The 15,534-nt window shown below is 48.7% G+C and overlaps 2 protein-coding genes across 2 annotated transcripts; one reads left to right on the top strand and one right to left on the bottom strand.

Annotated features, from left to right (window-relative positions):
- The first annotated feature begins 939 nt into the window (after positions 1 to 939).
- Positions 940 to 2,270, top strand: LOC115060059 (D(5)-like dopamine receptor). Its single transcript, XM_029527877.1, has one exon. It carries the CDS (start codon positions 943 to 945, stop codon positions 2,245 to 2,247), a length of 1,305 nt encoding a protein of 434 aa, XP_029383737.1. The 5' UTR covers positions 940 to 942; the 3' UTR covers positions 2,248 to 2,270.
- A 2,628-nt stretch (positions 2,271 to 4,898) lies between these two features.
- On the bottom strand, positions 4,899 to 14,765 carry LOC115060411 (poly [ADP-ribose] polymerase tankyrase-2-like). The gene is made up of 30 exons (XM_029528341.1): positions 14,546 to 14,765; positions 13,590 to 13,705; positions 13,388 to 13,496; positions 13,215 to 13,310; positions 13,020 to 13,056; positions 12,833 to 12,908; positions 12,586 to 12,680; positions 12,396 to 12,462; positions 11,908 to 11,985; positions 11,709 to 11,817; positions 11,397 to 11,518; positions 11,219 to 11,310; positions 11,056 to 11,134; positions 10,806 to 10,977; positions 10,237 to 10,316; positions 9,937 to 10,082; positions 9,656 to 9,821; positions 9,356 to 9,575; positions 9,142 to 9,251; positions 8,708 to 8,896; positions 8,506 to 8,627; positions 8,285 to 8,403; positions 8,055 to 8,134; positions 7,776 to 7,896; positions 7,540 to 7,637; positions 7,392 to 7,466; positions 7,172 to 7,277; positions 6,910 to 7,096; positions 6,499 to 6,655; positions 4,899 to 5,530 (listed from the first exon to the last, which is right to left on the bottom strand). The coding sequence occupies exons 1-30, from the start codon at positions 14,763 to 14,765 to the stop codon at positions 5,468 to 5,470; spliced, it is 3,507 nt and encodes a 1,168-aa protein (XP_029384201.1). The 3' UTR covers positions 4,899 to 5,467.
- Positions 14,766 to 15,534: the final 769 nt, after the last annotated feature.

Genomic DNA, 15,534 nt, shown 5'->3' with positions numbered 1-15,534 from the left:
TCGCTGTAAACATAACCCTTTCATGACCGGAACCACGAATCTCATTATATATATGAATATATACAACACATAATAAACAAACAAATAATACATAAATAAATAATATAAGAAATATGTATACTAAAGAAATAAAATATCACAGCAAATAACTTTGTAGATGCAACATGGCAAATAGAAAACTGTCATTTCTCTTTAAATGTTTAACATTTGGTTAAATTTCATCTGTGAGAAATAAACAATACAATAATAAAGTAAACCAGAGACTACAAAATTGAGAAGGATGTGATTCCATTAAGATGAAATATTAGTGTAGTTCATTAAAAGTCTAAAATAATTACGTTAGCCTTTAATTTCCATCAGATTTAATTTTATCTCCCTCCTGGTCTAATCTATTTCCGGTTTTCAGATTAAAAGTCCTGAGGCTTTCAGGTGTGCTGTGGCTCTTCATCCACTAGGGGGCAGGCTTGGCTTTCTGTCACGATGAACTCTAAAAAACTGGAATAATAATGAACAAACATAAACTCTGTGTAAATGAAATGATTACTGTGGATGTTAAAAACAAGGGGACTTTTTAAATTTATATTTTAATATTTTTCAGCAGAAAACGCCTTCTTTTTGGCTTTGTCCTCAAATTACACGTTTAAGGAATGAAAATGTTACTGTGGGCTTCCATACACTTCTCCACTAACTACATTTATTTCCTCACAAACTCTGTCAAGCTCCTGAAACCAAAAAGAAATCAACAAAACATTCTGAGAAGTTTCCCAAAGACTCGGTCCGATCCTGCAGAGGGCGGCTGTGCCGGGGGAGGGGGCGCAGGGAGGGGGGACTGCGGGGGTCAGTCAGCCGGTGTGACAGACACCGGACGCAGCTTCTGCCGGACTCTGCCGGACTCCCGGGGACACAGGTGGGAACGCGGACATGGCGCCGACACAGTGACCCATGGAGAGCGTCCACAATGAGAGCCAGCACCGGGACCGAGACCGGGACCAGGTGACCACGGCCGGAGAGGACAGCCCAGCGCCGGCCGCCGGGCTGAGCCTCCGCGCGCTGACCGGATGCGTCCTGATGGTTCTGATCGTGTCCACCCTGCTGGGAAACACGCTGGTCTGCGCCGCCGTCATCAAGTTCCGCCACCTGCGCTCCAAAGTCACCAACTCGTTCGTCATCTCTCTGGCGGTGTCCGACCTGTTCGTGGCCGTGCTGGTGATGCCGTGGCGGGCCGTGTCCGAGGTGGCGGGAGTCTGGCTCTTCGGCCGCTTCTGCGACACCTGGGTGGCCTTCGACATCATGTGCTCCACCGCCTCCATCCTGAACCTGTGCGTCATCAGCATGGACCGCTACTGGGCCATCTCCAGCCCCTTCCGGTACGAGCGCAGGATGACGCGCCGCTTCGCCTTCCTGATGATCGGGGTCGCGTGGACTCTGTCCGTGCTCATCTCCTTCATCCCCGTGCGCCTCAACTGGCACCGCGCGGACGACCTGAGCGCGCACAACCCGGAAGACTGCAACGCCAGCCTGAACCGGACTTACGCCATCTCCTCGTCCCTCATCAGCTTCTACATCCCCGTGCTCATCATGGTGGGCACATACACGCGCATCTTCCGCATCGCGCAGATCCAGATCAGGAGGATCTCCTCTCTGGAGCGCGCGCAAAACCACCGGCACCGCGCGTCGACGCAGGACGAGAGCGCGCTGAAGACGTCCTTCAAGAGAGAGACCAAAGTGCTGAAGACCCTGTCCATCATCATGGGGGTGTTCGTCTTCTGCTGGCTGCCGTTCTTCGTCCTGAACTGCGTGGTTCCGTTCTGCCCCCCGGACGGGGGCGGGGCTCCGTGCGTCAGCCACACCACCTTCAGCATCTTCGTGTGGTTCGGCTGGGCCAACTCCTCCCTCAACCCCGTCATCTACGCCTTCAACGCGGACTTCCGGAAGGCCTTCTCCACCATCCTGGGCTGCGGCAGGTACTGCTCCAGCTCCACGGTGGAGACGGTGGACTTCAGCAACGAGCTGGTGTCCTACCACCACGACACCACCCTGCAGAAGGAGGCCTGTGCCCCCCCGGGGACTCTGAAGGCCCCCACCTGCACGGGCTTCGACAAAGTGTCAGTGATCTCAGATGAATCCCAGAACCGACAGAACCTGCTGCTTCCCGCCATCCTGCAGTTCGACCACGAGGCCGAGATCTCTCTGGACATGACGCCCTTTAACTCTCCGGTGATCCCGGGTCAAATCCAGGACCTGTGAGGACCCTGGAACCTTCCTCTAGGTCTGACCTTTGACCTCCTGGTGAGGTGCAGACTGTCAGTCCGGGTGTTTTGTTTCAGACAAACTCCAGGTTTCTTCTTCACCGTCATAAAAAGTTGTAAATTGAATGTCACGTTTCTGTTTAAATGAACCGAACTGTCTTTGAACTGTAAACTGTCAAAAATCACGTCAGCTCATTAAACATCACTGATTTGAATCGACAGTCTGACAGAAATTCATTCAAGCTGAAGTCACACAGACGCTAAACTCTAAATTAGCCTGTTTATTTGAGTCAACTTGTAAACAAACAAAGCTGTGACGGACGAGTTTAACCTTTGAATCCTCCTGAGAGCCTGATCCACATCACAAGTTCAGGAGACCGGATCAGAACATCTGAGCCTATTCAATCTGGACGGACACGGTCCAGCTCGGTGTGGGACAGCTGAAGGATTCTGGACTCTCCTGCCGGTTCTCGACCAGATGCCAGTCTCATCTCCAACTGTTGCTAGGAAACCGTAGAGAACTGGCAGCCATGTTGGACTGAAGGAAACAACAGGAATCGTTGAGATAAAATAAAGCTTCTGGCCCCACATACCTGAGTCCTCAGTCCAGGTCTGGCCCTCCGTTAGTCGGTTCTGTGAGCTGCTCAGAGCTGAAAGACTTCAGAGAGCCAATCAGAGGCAGCTTCTCCTCCAACAGATCGAACAGCTCTGCTCCCTGACCTTTGACCTCTGTCAGTAGCCACATTTCCACAAGTGGAACAAAAGCTTCAAACAGCCAGACTGTCGTCCTGCTGCAGCTCAGATTTTACTGAGGTTCTTATGTTTTATTATTCAGAAACAATAATGGAGGTAAGAAAAATAAAACATCATCATAAAAAGGAAGAAAGAAACTAGAGACAACATCTGGATTTCTTTCAGATCTTCATGACCTGTTTAGTTCAAATATGTAGTTCACACACTTAAAACAGAGATTAAAACATGCACAATAAAAATAAAAAAATAATAATTTAAAGCAGTTTAACACAAGAAAAGTCAGACCGAACCTGAACGCTCCACCTGGACTCAGGTGATGTTAATCAGTGTAATCAGAGTAGAGAACAGCTCCGGTATAAAACCAGACCTTCAGTCTGCTGAGGAGCATCTGAGCTGCTGGATGCCAACATGGTGCTTCTCCTGATCCTGCTCTTCTCTGTCCAGACTACAAATACTCCGACACTGGTTCCTGGAGCTCCAGCGGTGGTGCTGGATCATCAAACCTTCCTCCTGTAGGTTCACGTCCTCCCCTGATGCTGCAGCCTGGAGCACCAGCCCAGTGCCCCATCCAGACCCCTGATGCCTCAGGGTGGACACTACGTCAGCCCAGTCCGACCTGGACAGAAGACACCAGGCTGTCCTGGGCAGCCTCAGCCCGGTTCTGGACTTGGTGGCGACGTGGGTTCCCCCTCTGGGCTTCCTGTTCCTGTATTCCAACCATCTGGCTTTGTGGCTGGTTCTGGATCACCTTCTTGGGATGTTCAGCCTGCAGCTGAAGCCCACGTCCAGTTCCCCGACCCCAGCAGCTGGCTGCTGTCTCGTTCATTCCCAGACTTCAGCGTCTGGAGCTCCGGCGGTGCAGCAAAGACGGGCTCCAGTGAGACGTCCCCCTCTGCTGCCGCCGACCTTCATCATCCAGCAGAGGAACGGTTACATGTGAGCACGAGAGGTCCGGACTCTCTACCCCTCTCTGAGGAGCCAGAAGCCAGCTCCCCCAAAGGAGGTGGTCTACAGAGCTCCAAGCAAGACTCCAGGACCCCTTAAAGAGTAAACCTGATCCAGTCTGTTCAATAAAAATTACTGATTTTTTTTTATTTTATTTTATTAATTTTTTGATTCCTCACACTTTGAGTTAAACCTCCATGTGACTCTTCTGTGGTGCACTCCCACCCCCCTCAGTCCCATTTAGTGGGGTTACTTAGCTCAGATTCCAGATAAACTTTCTTTAAAAGCCAGGCTGAAAACATGTTTGTTCTGAATCCCATAAAAGCAGTGTTGTGTGGTTTGTTTGTTTGTTGTTTTTTTTTTTTGGGAGGGGGGTCCTTATGTAGTTCCTGCAGGAACTACAGTTAAGATGTTAAGTCAGTCTCGGCTCCTGATTGGAGCCAGGCTCTGAAAACTAAAAATGGCACTGAAAAAAAAAATGCTAGACTAAAAAAAAATGTAATAGTTAAAATATTGAAGGAAAGTCTGAAAGTCTTTAAATTTTAGTTTGGCAAAGTTATAAGATATTGAAGCTCTTTACATGATTTGAGATGAACCCACATTCACATTACTGAAGCTAAAGGAGCCATTTGCTAACACATTAGCTTTAACTGTTAGTTGGTGTTTTATAAAGCATCTGCTGGGCAGCATGCTAATTTTAGGGAAGCAAAACTAGCAACAGCTAACATTGGAGTTTCTTTTTTCCACTCCTGAGGAGGAAACAAGTTTGATGCTGAACCTGTGTGTGTGTGTGTGTGTGTGTGTGTGTGTGTGTGTGTGTGAGTGAGTAAACAGTAACATTAGCCAGGTAGCAATAGCAGAACTTACATATTGCTCCTTTTTAATGTGAACAGCTGGAACATTTATTACTGAGACACTGGTGTGGACGTTTGGCTGCAGCATGGACTGATCACATCACAATAGAGCCAATCAGACACCGATCCTCATTAAGGCAGTGCAAACGCCTGAAAAACCAACAAACACTTTGCCACAATAGAAATGTTAATAAAGTCACATGCTCATACAAAAAACAAATATACACATCTTGTTAGAACAAAAGTAAAACTTCTCCTCGTTAGGGTGTTGCCAGGCAACATATTTTTGGAAATACTTTTCACACTGAGGAAGGGTTCATTTTTCAGGGATGACAATGAGTCAGTTTCAACACAAACTGTCCACAACAGGTCAGGACCAAGAGGCTTGGTCACATGATATCCGAAAAACATTTAACTGTAAAATTTGGTTTTCTTCTTTGTGCTTGTGATTTACTGATGAAACTGAGTCGTTCTCTCCTGAAGTCACTGAACAGTTTGACAGAAAGACAAATGAGTAGTCACATCACATCACACCAAGACACAACGTGATCATAAAGTGCACAAAACAAACAGGCATCTGATAAAATCCCACGTTTTATACATTGTATAAATAAAGTTTTTCTTTGTGCATGCAGATGAGATGAGCTCCATGCCCCCCCGGCTCCTTCATCCGTCTGCTGGAGCGTCCGGCTTCACTATCTGGTAGGTGATCAGGTACTCTGGGTAGGCCTGAGGGCAGCAGAGAGGCATTCACTGACACGTTGTAATGAACAACATCCAAAATAACTTTAATCTACAGTGTCAATGAAATTAGAGTCACATGACTGAGCCGGACCGACATCTGGGCTCCTACTGCTTTATGATCAGTGACAGAGCTGCGTTTAATTTAAACACAAAGTGCAAGCTTTAAAACACAAAGGAGCAGCTGATGACAAAAATGGAGGATGTGGCCCCTGACCTGGGACCAGAAGCTTCCTGGAGCCACTGAGAAGCTCTAACATGCAGACATGACTTGCTGCTGCTTGTGGCTCAACCTGATTAATAAACTGTCAGCACAACAGTGAAGTGTTTTTTCCCAGAATGCACCATTTCCTCTCTAAGGGGGGTAAGTTTGACACGACACTGGTGTTGTGTGTGTTTGTGTCTCTGACAGCAGCTGTTCATGAAGCATCAGAGATAATGTGACTGAGCAGCTTCTTCTTTATCATCATCATCATCATCAGACTGATGGCGGCACTGATTGCTGGAGTGGACGCCTGCTCCTGTTGGACTGAAGAGCCACTTCAGCCGCCATGACACGTCCTTCAACCATCAACATAAATCAGAGCAGAGCTTCAGCACGTTTAAAGACGAACAAAAGACTTTTTAGAGATAGTTATAAGAATTATCCGAATACACCAGCTTGTCTTCTGACGTGTTTTAAACTGTTAAACACATTCTTCTTTCTACTTTAACACATTTTTACCTACAAAATGTTAAATTCAACACTTCAAGTTTGTCTTTTACTTCCTGAAAAACCTGCTGCTTCTGACCTGCTCTGTGCTCTGTATCCCCCTCTGCTTTCTCCTCTAAATGATCATCATTTAGTTTCAGGCTCAGGAATCCAGTAAAGTTACTGTTAGTTCAACTCTTTTCCATATTAAAAGCCTCCCAGGTCAAACCAGGTGATAAGTGTCAGGAAAATCAAAATGGCCAACCTGCTCTCCTCTGTAGATGACATACTCGGCCAGAGCCAGACCGTTGACGCTCGGCCTGCCCGTCACAGAGTGATGACCCGGTGGTGAGTGAGCCATCTTCATGGCACTGAACTGCAGGAAGGACTTTCCCAGAGTCACTCTGCAAAACAACAAGTGCCTGGGAGGGACAAGAAAATGGACTGTGGACAAAACACTCTGGACAAAACAGGATGTGGTCTGTCCACTGCAGACTTCAAAATAAAACATTTCAACACATTAACATGAACAGGACGCCAAACACTCTCCCACTGTAGTCACTGTTTGTTTTCAGGTATTGTATCTGTTATATCCCGTATATATTATGTTGGAAATAAACTGAATTGAGGCATACAGGGGCATGCCTTAGTGATGGGGTGGAGTCTCGGAGTGTACCTGTGGCAGATGTAGCAGGAGCGGTCTTTGTGCAAGGGGCAGCCTGTCCCACCGCCGATCCCGTACACGTACTGGTTACTCTTCGACGAATTCTCAGCAAAGTAAATCCCGGCGCCGAACATCCCTCCGATGTAGGCATGCCGCTCATCAAAGCCTTTATGGATGATGGCGTTGACGAACGGAGAGCCTGGAGGAGGGGACACCATAGATGTGACATCACAGCAGTGACTGCAAGTGGTTGTTATGGTGATGGCATTCTCACCATGGAAGAGCATGCGCTCATTGGCGTGGTTGTGGTTTTCCTCTGACACTTCCTTCCTGCGGTGGCTGTATCGCTCCCACAGCTTCTTGTTACAGACCTTCTGGATCTGGAACAGCAGAAGACAGAAGACACATCTGTCCTGTCCTCTCTGTCTTCTCCTCTGTCTTCTATGTCCTCTCCTGGACTCTGTCCTGAGTGTTCAGCCCTGATCTACAGTTACCTTGACCAGCTGGTATCTGTTGAAGACTCCTCCAGCGTGGCCGCCATCTCGATGCTCCCTGATCGTACTCTGCATCTGAGCCAGAGATACCAGAACCAAAATCATCATCATCATCATCTTCTTCTTCTTCTTCTTCTTCATCTCTTACCTCCTCCTCCACTGACTGGAACTCCTTGTCGTCGGCTGCGAGGTCGATCAGGATGGTCCCGCTGTTAGCTGTGTTCAATGTGAGAAAAGGATTCAAACCTGACAAAACACACAAACACACAGCATAATGTAGCAACATACTACTTAAAAAATGATGTAAAAAAAGAGTCACAGGTGAAGGAGAGCATGATTGATAAGTATGTGTGTGTGTGTGTGTGTGTGTGTGTGTGTCCTCACTCTGTGGTCCACTGATGAGTCTCTCGACTCCTTTGATGAGCTTGTGTCTATGTCCGAAAGCGTTGATGCCGATTTCCTTCAGCTCATGATGACCCATCTCCACCAACACATCCAGAGTGATCTGCATACACACACACACACAGTGTGTATGAAGTCCCTGCTTCATATCACTGTCACTGTTTATATCATATTGAAGATTTTTTTTTGTCTCAATATTTAATATTTTATCACTCCCACCCCCGCACAAGAAAACACACTACTTCCTGTTTGTGACCTCACCTTCTCATGGTCAAAGATTTCCTTGAGATGCTCCAGACCGAGGTTCTTCAGGAACTGACAGATACTGAGCAGCTCCGCCCCTGAACCACACACACACACACACACACACACACACACACACACACACACACACACACACACACACACACACACACACACACAGCTCATTGTATAAGAAACAAAAATTGCTTGTTTCTCTCTGATTTTTCATCCTCCTCATCATCACTGACCTTCCTCTTGTTTCTCAGCTCCCTCATTGGTTGACAGTGTTGACTTCTCAGAGGTCACAGAGGAGGATGAGGACGCCAGCAGCGATGAAGATGAGGCGTTTGAAGCAGGTGTGGCGCTGCTGCCAGTTGTAGATGTTGCCGTGATGTCAAGGCAAGAAGAGGTGGAAGATGAGGTGAGGAGGACAGGAGGGGTGGGGCAGGAGGAGGAGGAGGAGAGAAGCGATGGGGTGACAGCCATGGGCGGAGCACCAGAGGCCGCCACGCTGATAACACAAGGTTTGCAACAACCAGGAAGAGCAGAGGGAGGCATCGCTGCTGTGAGCAGGGCTCTGACATCATCAGCCTGCGGCAAGGAGACAGACGATGAGCTGGACTCGACGAATCAGAACCAGCAAGTTATGTGGTTTCAGACTGTAGACTGACCGTGACCAGGTCCAGCGGTGACTGCCCCTCCTGGTTCTGGAGGGTGGGGTCAGCGCCATGAGCCAATAGGAGTGCGCACAGCTGGGTCCGCCCCTTCTGAGCCGCCTCGTGCAGCGGCGTGAACGCCCATTTGTCGGTGGCATTGACGCAGGCATTATACTTAATGAGGAGAGCCGCCACGTCGACGTGCTGGAGGAGGAGGAGGGGTTTAAACTGAGGATGATGACATCAAGGAGAAAGATGAAGACGATGAGAGGTGAATTTATTAAGTTACTAACCTGATCTAACTGGACAAAAGGACACACACACACACTCACAGACACTCACAGACTCTTTCAGTGTCCTCTGACTGATGAGCTGCTGATTGAAGAGACAGAATGTGGGAGTGAGAAGTGTAACAAGTGTGTGTGAGTGTGTTTGTGTGCCCCCCTCACCCCATAAGAGGCAGCATTGTGCAGAGGGATCAGTCCTCCTTTATCCTGAGAGTTGACCTCAGCGCCGTGCTGCAACAGATACTGTGCCACCTCCAGGTTATTGTAGCCCGCTGTGACAGACATTGACACACACACTAAAGGTCTGGGTAGAGTCTCTGAGGTAACCTTAACCGTTGTGCTTTTGTCGTTATCATTCAGGTGTGTGTTGTTGTACCAGCCAGGTGCAGTGGGGTCGAGTGTCGTCCTTGTGTGTCTCTACAGTTGACATTGTCGTGTGTGCAGAGTTTCTTTACTCGGACCACGCAGCCCTTCTTGGCAGCATCCAGCAGGGCAGCATCGCCTCGCAGCAGGTCCTGGATGTCCATGTCCGTGTCCTTCACCAGGTCCAGGGGCGTGTTACCATCCCGGTTCTTGCGAGCTGGGTCGGCGCCGTGCTGGAGATGGGAAATAACATTACTGAGTGTCTGCTGTGTATGTGTGTGTTGACTGTGTGGTGTGTGTCTGATGTGCGTACCTGCAGCAGAAGTTTACAAATGTCGTATTTGCCCTTGGCGGCGGCTTCATGCAGCGGCGTGAACTTCCAGAGGTCGGCCACATTGACCACAGCGCCATGAAGGACCAGCAGCTCAGCCACCTCATAGTGACCGTATGAGCAGGCGTTATGGAGCGGGACCAGGCCTCTGACACACACACACACACACACACACACACACACACACACACACACACTGTTCATATGAGGGACTACAGACGTCACCTCACTCAGGTCAGGTTAGAGCCCTCCCCCTGTCTCACCCCTTGTCTTTGGCGTGCACATCAGCGCCGTGCTGCAGCAGGAACTGGACCACAGCTAGACGGTTGTATCCAGCAGCGAAGTGCAGCGGTGTGGACTGACGACCCTCCACATCCCGACAGTTCACGTTCTGCACCGAGCAGAGCCTCTACAGGGGCGAGAGACACAGACGGACAGAGAGAGAGAGAGAGCAAGACAAACAACCCGCAAATCAACAATCAACAAACTAATAAAGCAGCTGATGCTGGAGGAAAAGCATTTCCTGTTGTGACAGGAAGTGGGGGGGTGGGAATGTGAAGGACCTTGACGGTCTCCAGATCTCCAGATCTGGAGGCTTCCAACAGCTGACGGTCGACCTCAGAGTTCCTGAGGAGAAGTCCATCTGCAGAGGAACAGAAACAGAAGGTTCTCTAAAGAGCATCATGTTCTCTTCGCCTAATATGCACATTGTGGTCAAAAGCATGTGGACAGCCGAACATCTCCGTCCACTTCAACGTGGCGTCCTGCAGCTGACCTCAACAACATGGACGTGAAATAATGAATCTCATCATGTCTCTGCTTCAGTTTTCTTTATTTCGACGGGAAGCAGATCACAGAGTGATTCATCGGTCTCTCAGGTCTTCCTGCTGCCAACTGACTATCCATTTTGATGCTTCTGTTGCTGTGGCAGCTGGGTAGGGCTGAGGTCAGAGGTCAGTTCAGACTAGTCAAGTTGTCCAGACTGAACTGGGAAAGACCTTCCTTGTGGAGGTGATTTTACTGGTTTTAGTCATTTTAGAGACATCCGCATACTTTTGGCCACACAGTGGAGAGACTATCTGCCCCAGACACAGAAGTTGGATAGCACTGTTGCATGATGGGTAATCAGCACCTTGCAGTATCTCCTGAACACCCTTGTTGCCCAGCTGTGAGGGAGACAGGCCCTGCAGTGAGGGGAGCAGCGGGTTGCCGCCGGCATTCAGCAACAGCCTGCAGGTCTGCAAGTGTCCGCGGCGAGCGGCGCGGTGCAGCGCCGTCTGACCCAGGTGATCCACGGCGTTCACCTGGAAGGAGGCGGGGTTAGTGACCATCTTCAAGGTGAAGTTAAAGAGCATGTTCTCTTTGATGCACTGCCTCCTGACCTTGGCTTCATGTTTGACCAACACCTCGATGACATCGTTGTGACCTTTCTCTGCCGCCAGGTGAAGCGGCGTCAGGAGCCTGAGTGAGCAGAGACGTGACATGATCAGAAACATGGTGGCGGTCGTGTGTTGACCTGTAATCATTACACGCTTCTAGACTCACTCCTTTGTCTTATCGTTCACGTTGGCACCTTTTCTCAACAGAAGTTCACACACTTGCTTCCTCTTTGTGTATGGTGAGGTGGACGCACAGTGCTGAGGGCAAACCCACAAAACGACCTTAAGAACACAACTTTAAAATAATTAATCTGTGTGGAACACAAATACCAACACACACTCACCAGCGCCGTCTCATGAGTGTGTGTGTGTCTGAAGCCGACGGTCTCCAGGCTCAGGTACTTCTTGACTCGAACCGGGTCAGACTCCCGGGCTGCCTGCAGCAGGCTGTGACCTCTGAACTCACCTGTGACAGGTGAGAGACGGGGTCTGAACTGTGTTTTAATGTGAAAGGTCTGAGGGAGGAAACTGACCCAGCATCAGTCTGTCTGACAAACTGAGAGTGATGAAGAACAACTACAGCTCTCATTGTGTGTTACTGTATCATTGTGTAGTTGTTGTTGTGTGTGATGTATCAAACAGGAAACAGGACGTACAGATGAGCCGCTCCTTCAGCTGAGAGGTTGGAGTGAGGTCGATGGAGCTTTTATTGTGACAATTGAGGAAGGTGGGGTCGGCGCCATAGCTGAGCAGGAGAGAACACACCTGCACAGACACACAGGTGAGTATGATTAAAGCACAGGTCAGAGGTGAGACCCCCCCCCACGGTGAGGTCACTTCCTGTCAAGACTTTACCTCCACACGGTTCTTGGAGGCAGCTTCATGGAGAGGAGTGAACTGCCAGAGATCCACTGCGTTAACACAGGCTCCGTGCTGGGCGCGCGCACGCGCACACACACACACACACACACACACACACACAGACTCATTATTTTGAATGCAGGGTGAAGTGTGTCACTGTGGTGCCCTCTGGTGGTTGCTTCGAGCATGTAGACCATAAACAGTTTTAAGACTTGATCCCTCCACAAAGACAAACAACAAATCCTGGACTGGTCTGGTCCAGACTTGGGGAGATGGTCTGGATCTAAGAGACACGCCCAGGACCTGGTCTTGGTGGATGTCTGGACTTGGCTGTTGACAACAACAAAACATTACTCTGATGCGTTCACTCTGTAGAACCTGAACTTCCTGCTCTTTAGCAGGAAACATTCAACAAAAAGACTGAAAGCTGATGGAGGTCGACAGGAAATGACATCAGAAGGAAACATCTATGAGACTCAAACCTTCACCAGCAGCTCAGTGACCTCATAGTGACCATACGAACAAGCGTTATGGAGCGGAACCAGGTCCCTGCAACACATATACACACACACACACACACACACACACACACACACACACACACAACTATTAGTACTGCTAGCACAGGAAGTGAAGCTCCTGGTGCTGCAATAGAAAAATTACACATCTCACCCCTTGTCCTTGGCATGCACATCAGCGCCATGCTGCAGTAACATCTGGACCGTCTTAACCCGGTTGTAGCCGGCTGCCAGGTGCAAAGGCGTGGACTGAAAGATGAGACACTGATGATCAGTCACAACTAGACAGACTTTAACCAACCAGCTGCTTCAAAAAGCTTTTAAACTAGAAAAAGACTGAAACCAGTTTGAAAGAAAATGGGTCTGAACTTGATGAAAAAGGTTGTAAACCTGCTGCTCACCTTCCGTCCATCACTTGCGTGACAGTTGACGTTGAGCGGCGTCAGCAGAGCCATCAGCTTCTCCTCGTTCCCGCTCCTGAAGGGACATCAGCAACATGTTGGGCTGTTTGTTTGACCAGACAACAGTCAGCTCAGAGAAAAAAGAGAAGGTGGAGAACATGGAGGACAGACCGGAGCAGGACGTTACCTCGCACTCTCCAGGAGCTCGTCTTTCCTGTATTCACCTGAGAAACAGATGCAACACAACCAGACTGTATCAACACACTCACAACTACAATGATCGACAAACCAAAGACTCAAAGCAAACCAGGACCTGATTTAACGGATCCCTGAGTTTTATTTTAGCAGCTCATCGGATGGTAGGGCGTCAGGATCTCCTCACCTGTCAGAACGGCTTTGGTTGAGAACTCTGCCAAATCCAGAGCGGTTCGACCATCGGTGTTCCTGATGGTCGGCTCAGCACCATGCTGCAGCAACACTACACAAATTAAAAAACGCTGCTTTCAGACAGCTCACAGACTGATAAGGACGTCATGGCAGGCTGATGGTTTGTACCTATGCACACGTCGATCTTCCCTTTGATGGCCGCCTCGTGGAGTGGAGTATAGTTCCAGTTGTCTCTGGCGTTTGCATTGGCTCCATGATGAAGCAACAAACCCACCACCTGGACAAAAACAACGCATCCTGTCAGTTTAAAGGTCTTGTTTGGATTTACAGAGCTTACAGCTGGTCAGAGGCTGCGGGCGGCAAGATGCACCTCGGCATGGCCAAAGGAGCAAGCGTTGTGGAGGGAAATCAATCCTCCATCGTCCCTGGCGTGCACGTTGGCGCCGTTCCGGAGGAGGAAGTCCACCACGTCTTTACGGCCAAAACCTGAGGAGCCAGAAGGAGAGTCAGAAAACATTACTGAGCCCTTTGGTTCATTATTCATATATTGACCTCTCAGACTACTTCACAATAAATTATTCAGTACATTTACAGTAAAGCTGAACTGACGGAGCAGTTTCAACAATAAAAACACTTCTACAAAGTGGAGAAGCAAAGACGGTTCTGTGTCTTTAACCGTGGCAGGAAGGAGACCAGAAGACAGTCTGACATGTTTGTGCGTTCTGGGAAATGAGTTGGAAGAAAAAGGGTTACATCCCAAACAGGAATAAGACAGAACCACAGGAGCCATGACTATGAAGGACACTGCTGACTCCATGTGAACTTCATGAAACTGAAATAAATAAGCACTACAAAAAATATTAATGCCAACCTTTCTGTATATTGCTGAACCAACTCAGACCCTCGTGCACTTCCTGGTCCAGAACTGGACGGCGGTTCAAGTGCAACCACCGGCTGCTATAAAGCCGATTACTGTGGGGGCCGGCCCCCTGCTGAACTTCCCTCTGTGACACACTCTGTGAAAGCAAAGGGCCGAATGTGGCCAGTCTCTGCTCTACATTGGAGAATGAGGTTCCTGTTTACAGTCAGGAATATAATTATGACCCCACAAAAGGGAGAGAGTGGTGTAGTATTTGACTTTTAGGTTAATTTATTTCATTCTCTCTCAAATGAAATATACTTGTGTGAGAGTGATGGATCTGTTCGTGTGAGGGGGAAGTGCAGAGCTCCAGGACTGAAACATCACAGATGGGTTTTATAGTGGTATTTGTTAAATGTCCAAAGCAGAGACAGTGGACAGGGATAACCGGTCTGAGTGTGTCTCACCTGCAGCGAAGTGAAGCGGCGTGGACTTCCTCCCTGCCGTGTCCCGGCTGTTCACATTCTCGGGCGTCACCAGTTTACGAACTCGCTCCAGGTCCCCGCTTCGACAGGCCTCAAACAGCTCCCTGCTGGCCTCCATCGCCACCTCTGCCACCACAGGGCCCGGGGACACGGCTCCACCTACGAGACCAGACACCCCAGAACATCTCCGGCCAGGTAACATGGACGATGGCGAACGGCCCTGTCCCAGCTTCAGGCTGCCGGTTCTGGAGAGTTTGGAGTGGGAGCAGCAGGCAGCAGAGCCCCAGAACCCCGAGGACACGGAGGCCATGACGCACGACGACACCGGGTCTCTGGAGGGACGGGACGCTACAGGGGGAACAGGAGGAATAAGGGAGGTTTAGAAAAGTAAACAAGGAACACTTTGCATGCCTCTATTAGAAACTTTTTTTTTTTTCTCATTTATCTAATATCTGGGATCATCCTCAAGCCCCACCCACTTCAAATCAGTGGGAGGAGCATAAAGAAACACACCACACTGGAATTAGGAGAAAATTAAGTTTACATTTAATAAATTTAAAATAACTTTTCCTAAACAAATAAAAATAATGGATTCATAAATTGGAACACAAGAAGAACCAGACTGTACCTTATATTTGTATTTCTCTTTGAGATGTCATAGCGGAATTTAGTATAAAATAGGAACACTGAAGAACATCCACACTGTAAATCAATGCAGCAGCTGATTTATTGTGCTGACTCCACCATTTATCATGTATGGACACATGAATGCACCACAAAATCTATCTATTCCAAATGTATAGTCTCAAACTGAAATGGCATAATAAGAGTGTATGAATATGATGATTTAAATCCAGAAACAGTGTTGACCAAACAAAGTGAGAAATACACTGAATATCAGAGAAAAGCTCCTGGACTCACCGGTACCTGGACCTCCTGTGGAACTGGGCTTCCTGTCACCGGGATATGAC

This window comes from Echeneis naucrates, chromosome 19, assembly GCF_900963305.1.
Source record: "Echeneis naucrates chromosome 19, fEcheNa1.1, whole genome shotgun sequence".
Taxonomy (NCBI): domain Eukaryota; kingdom Metazoa; phylum Chordata; class Actinopteri; order Carangiformes; family Echeneidae; genus Echeneis; species Echeneis naucrates.
This window is presented reverse-complemented; position numbering and strand designations above follow the sequence as displayed.

Excerpts from the sequence above, each read along its gene's own strand:
- LOC115060411 (XM_029528341.1), bottom strand. The coding sequence starts at position 14,765 with ATGTTACCTGGCCGGAGATGTTCTGGGGTGTCTGGTCTCGTAGGTGGA. Across the intron at positions 11,986-12,395 it reads TCACTGAGCTGCTGGTGAAG|CACGGAGCCTGTGTTAACGC; the intron begins GTTTGAGTCTCA and ends GCGCGCGCCCAG. Across the intron at positions 10,083-10,236 it reads GAGATCTGGAGACCGTCAAG|AGGCTCTGCTCGGTGCAGAA; the intron begins GTCCTTCACATT and ends TCGCCCCTGTAG.
- LOC115060059 (XM_029527877.1), top strand. The coding sequence starts at position 943 with ATGGAGAGCGTCCACAATGAGAGCCAGCACCGGGACCGAGACCGGGAC.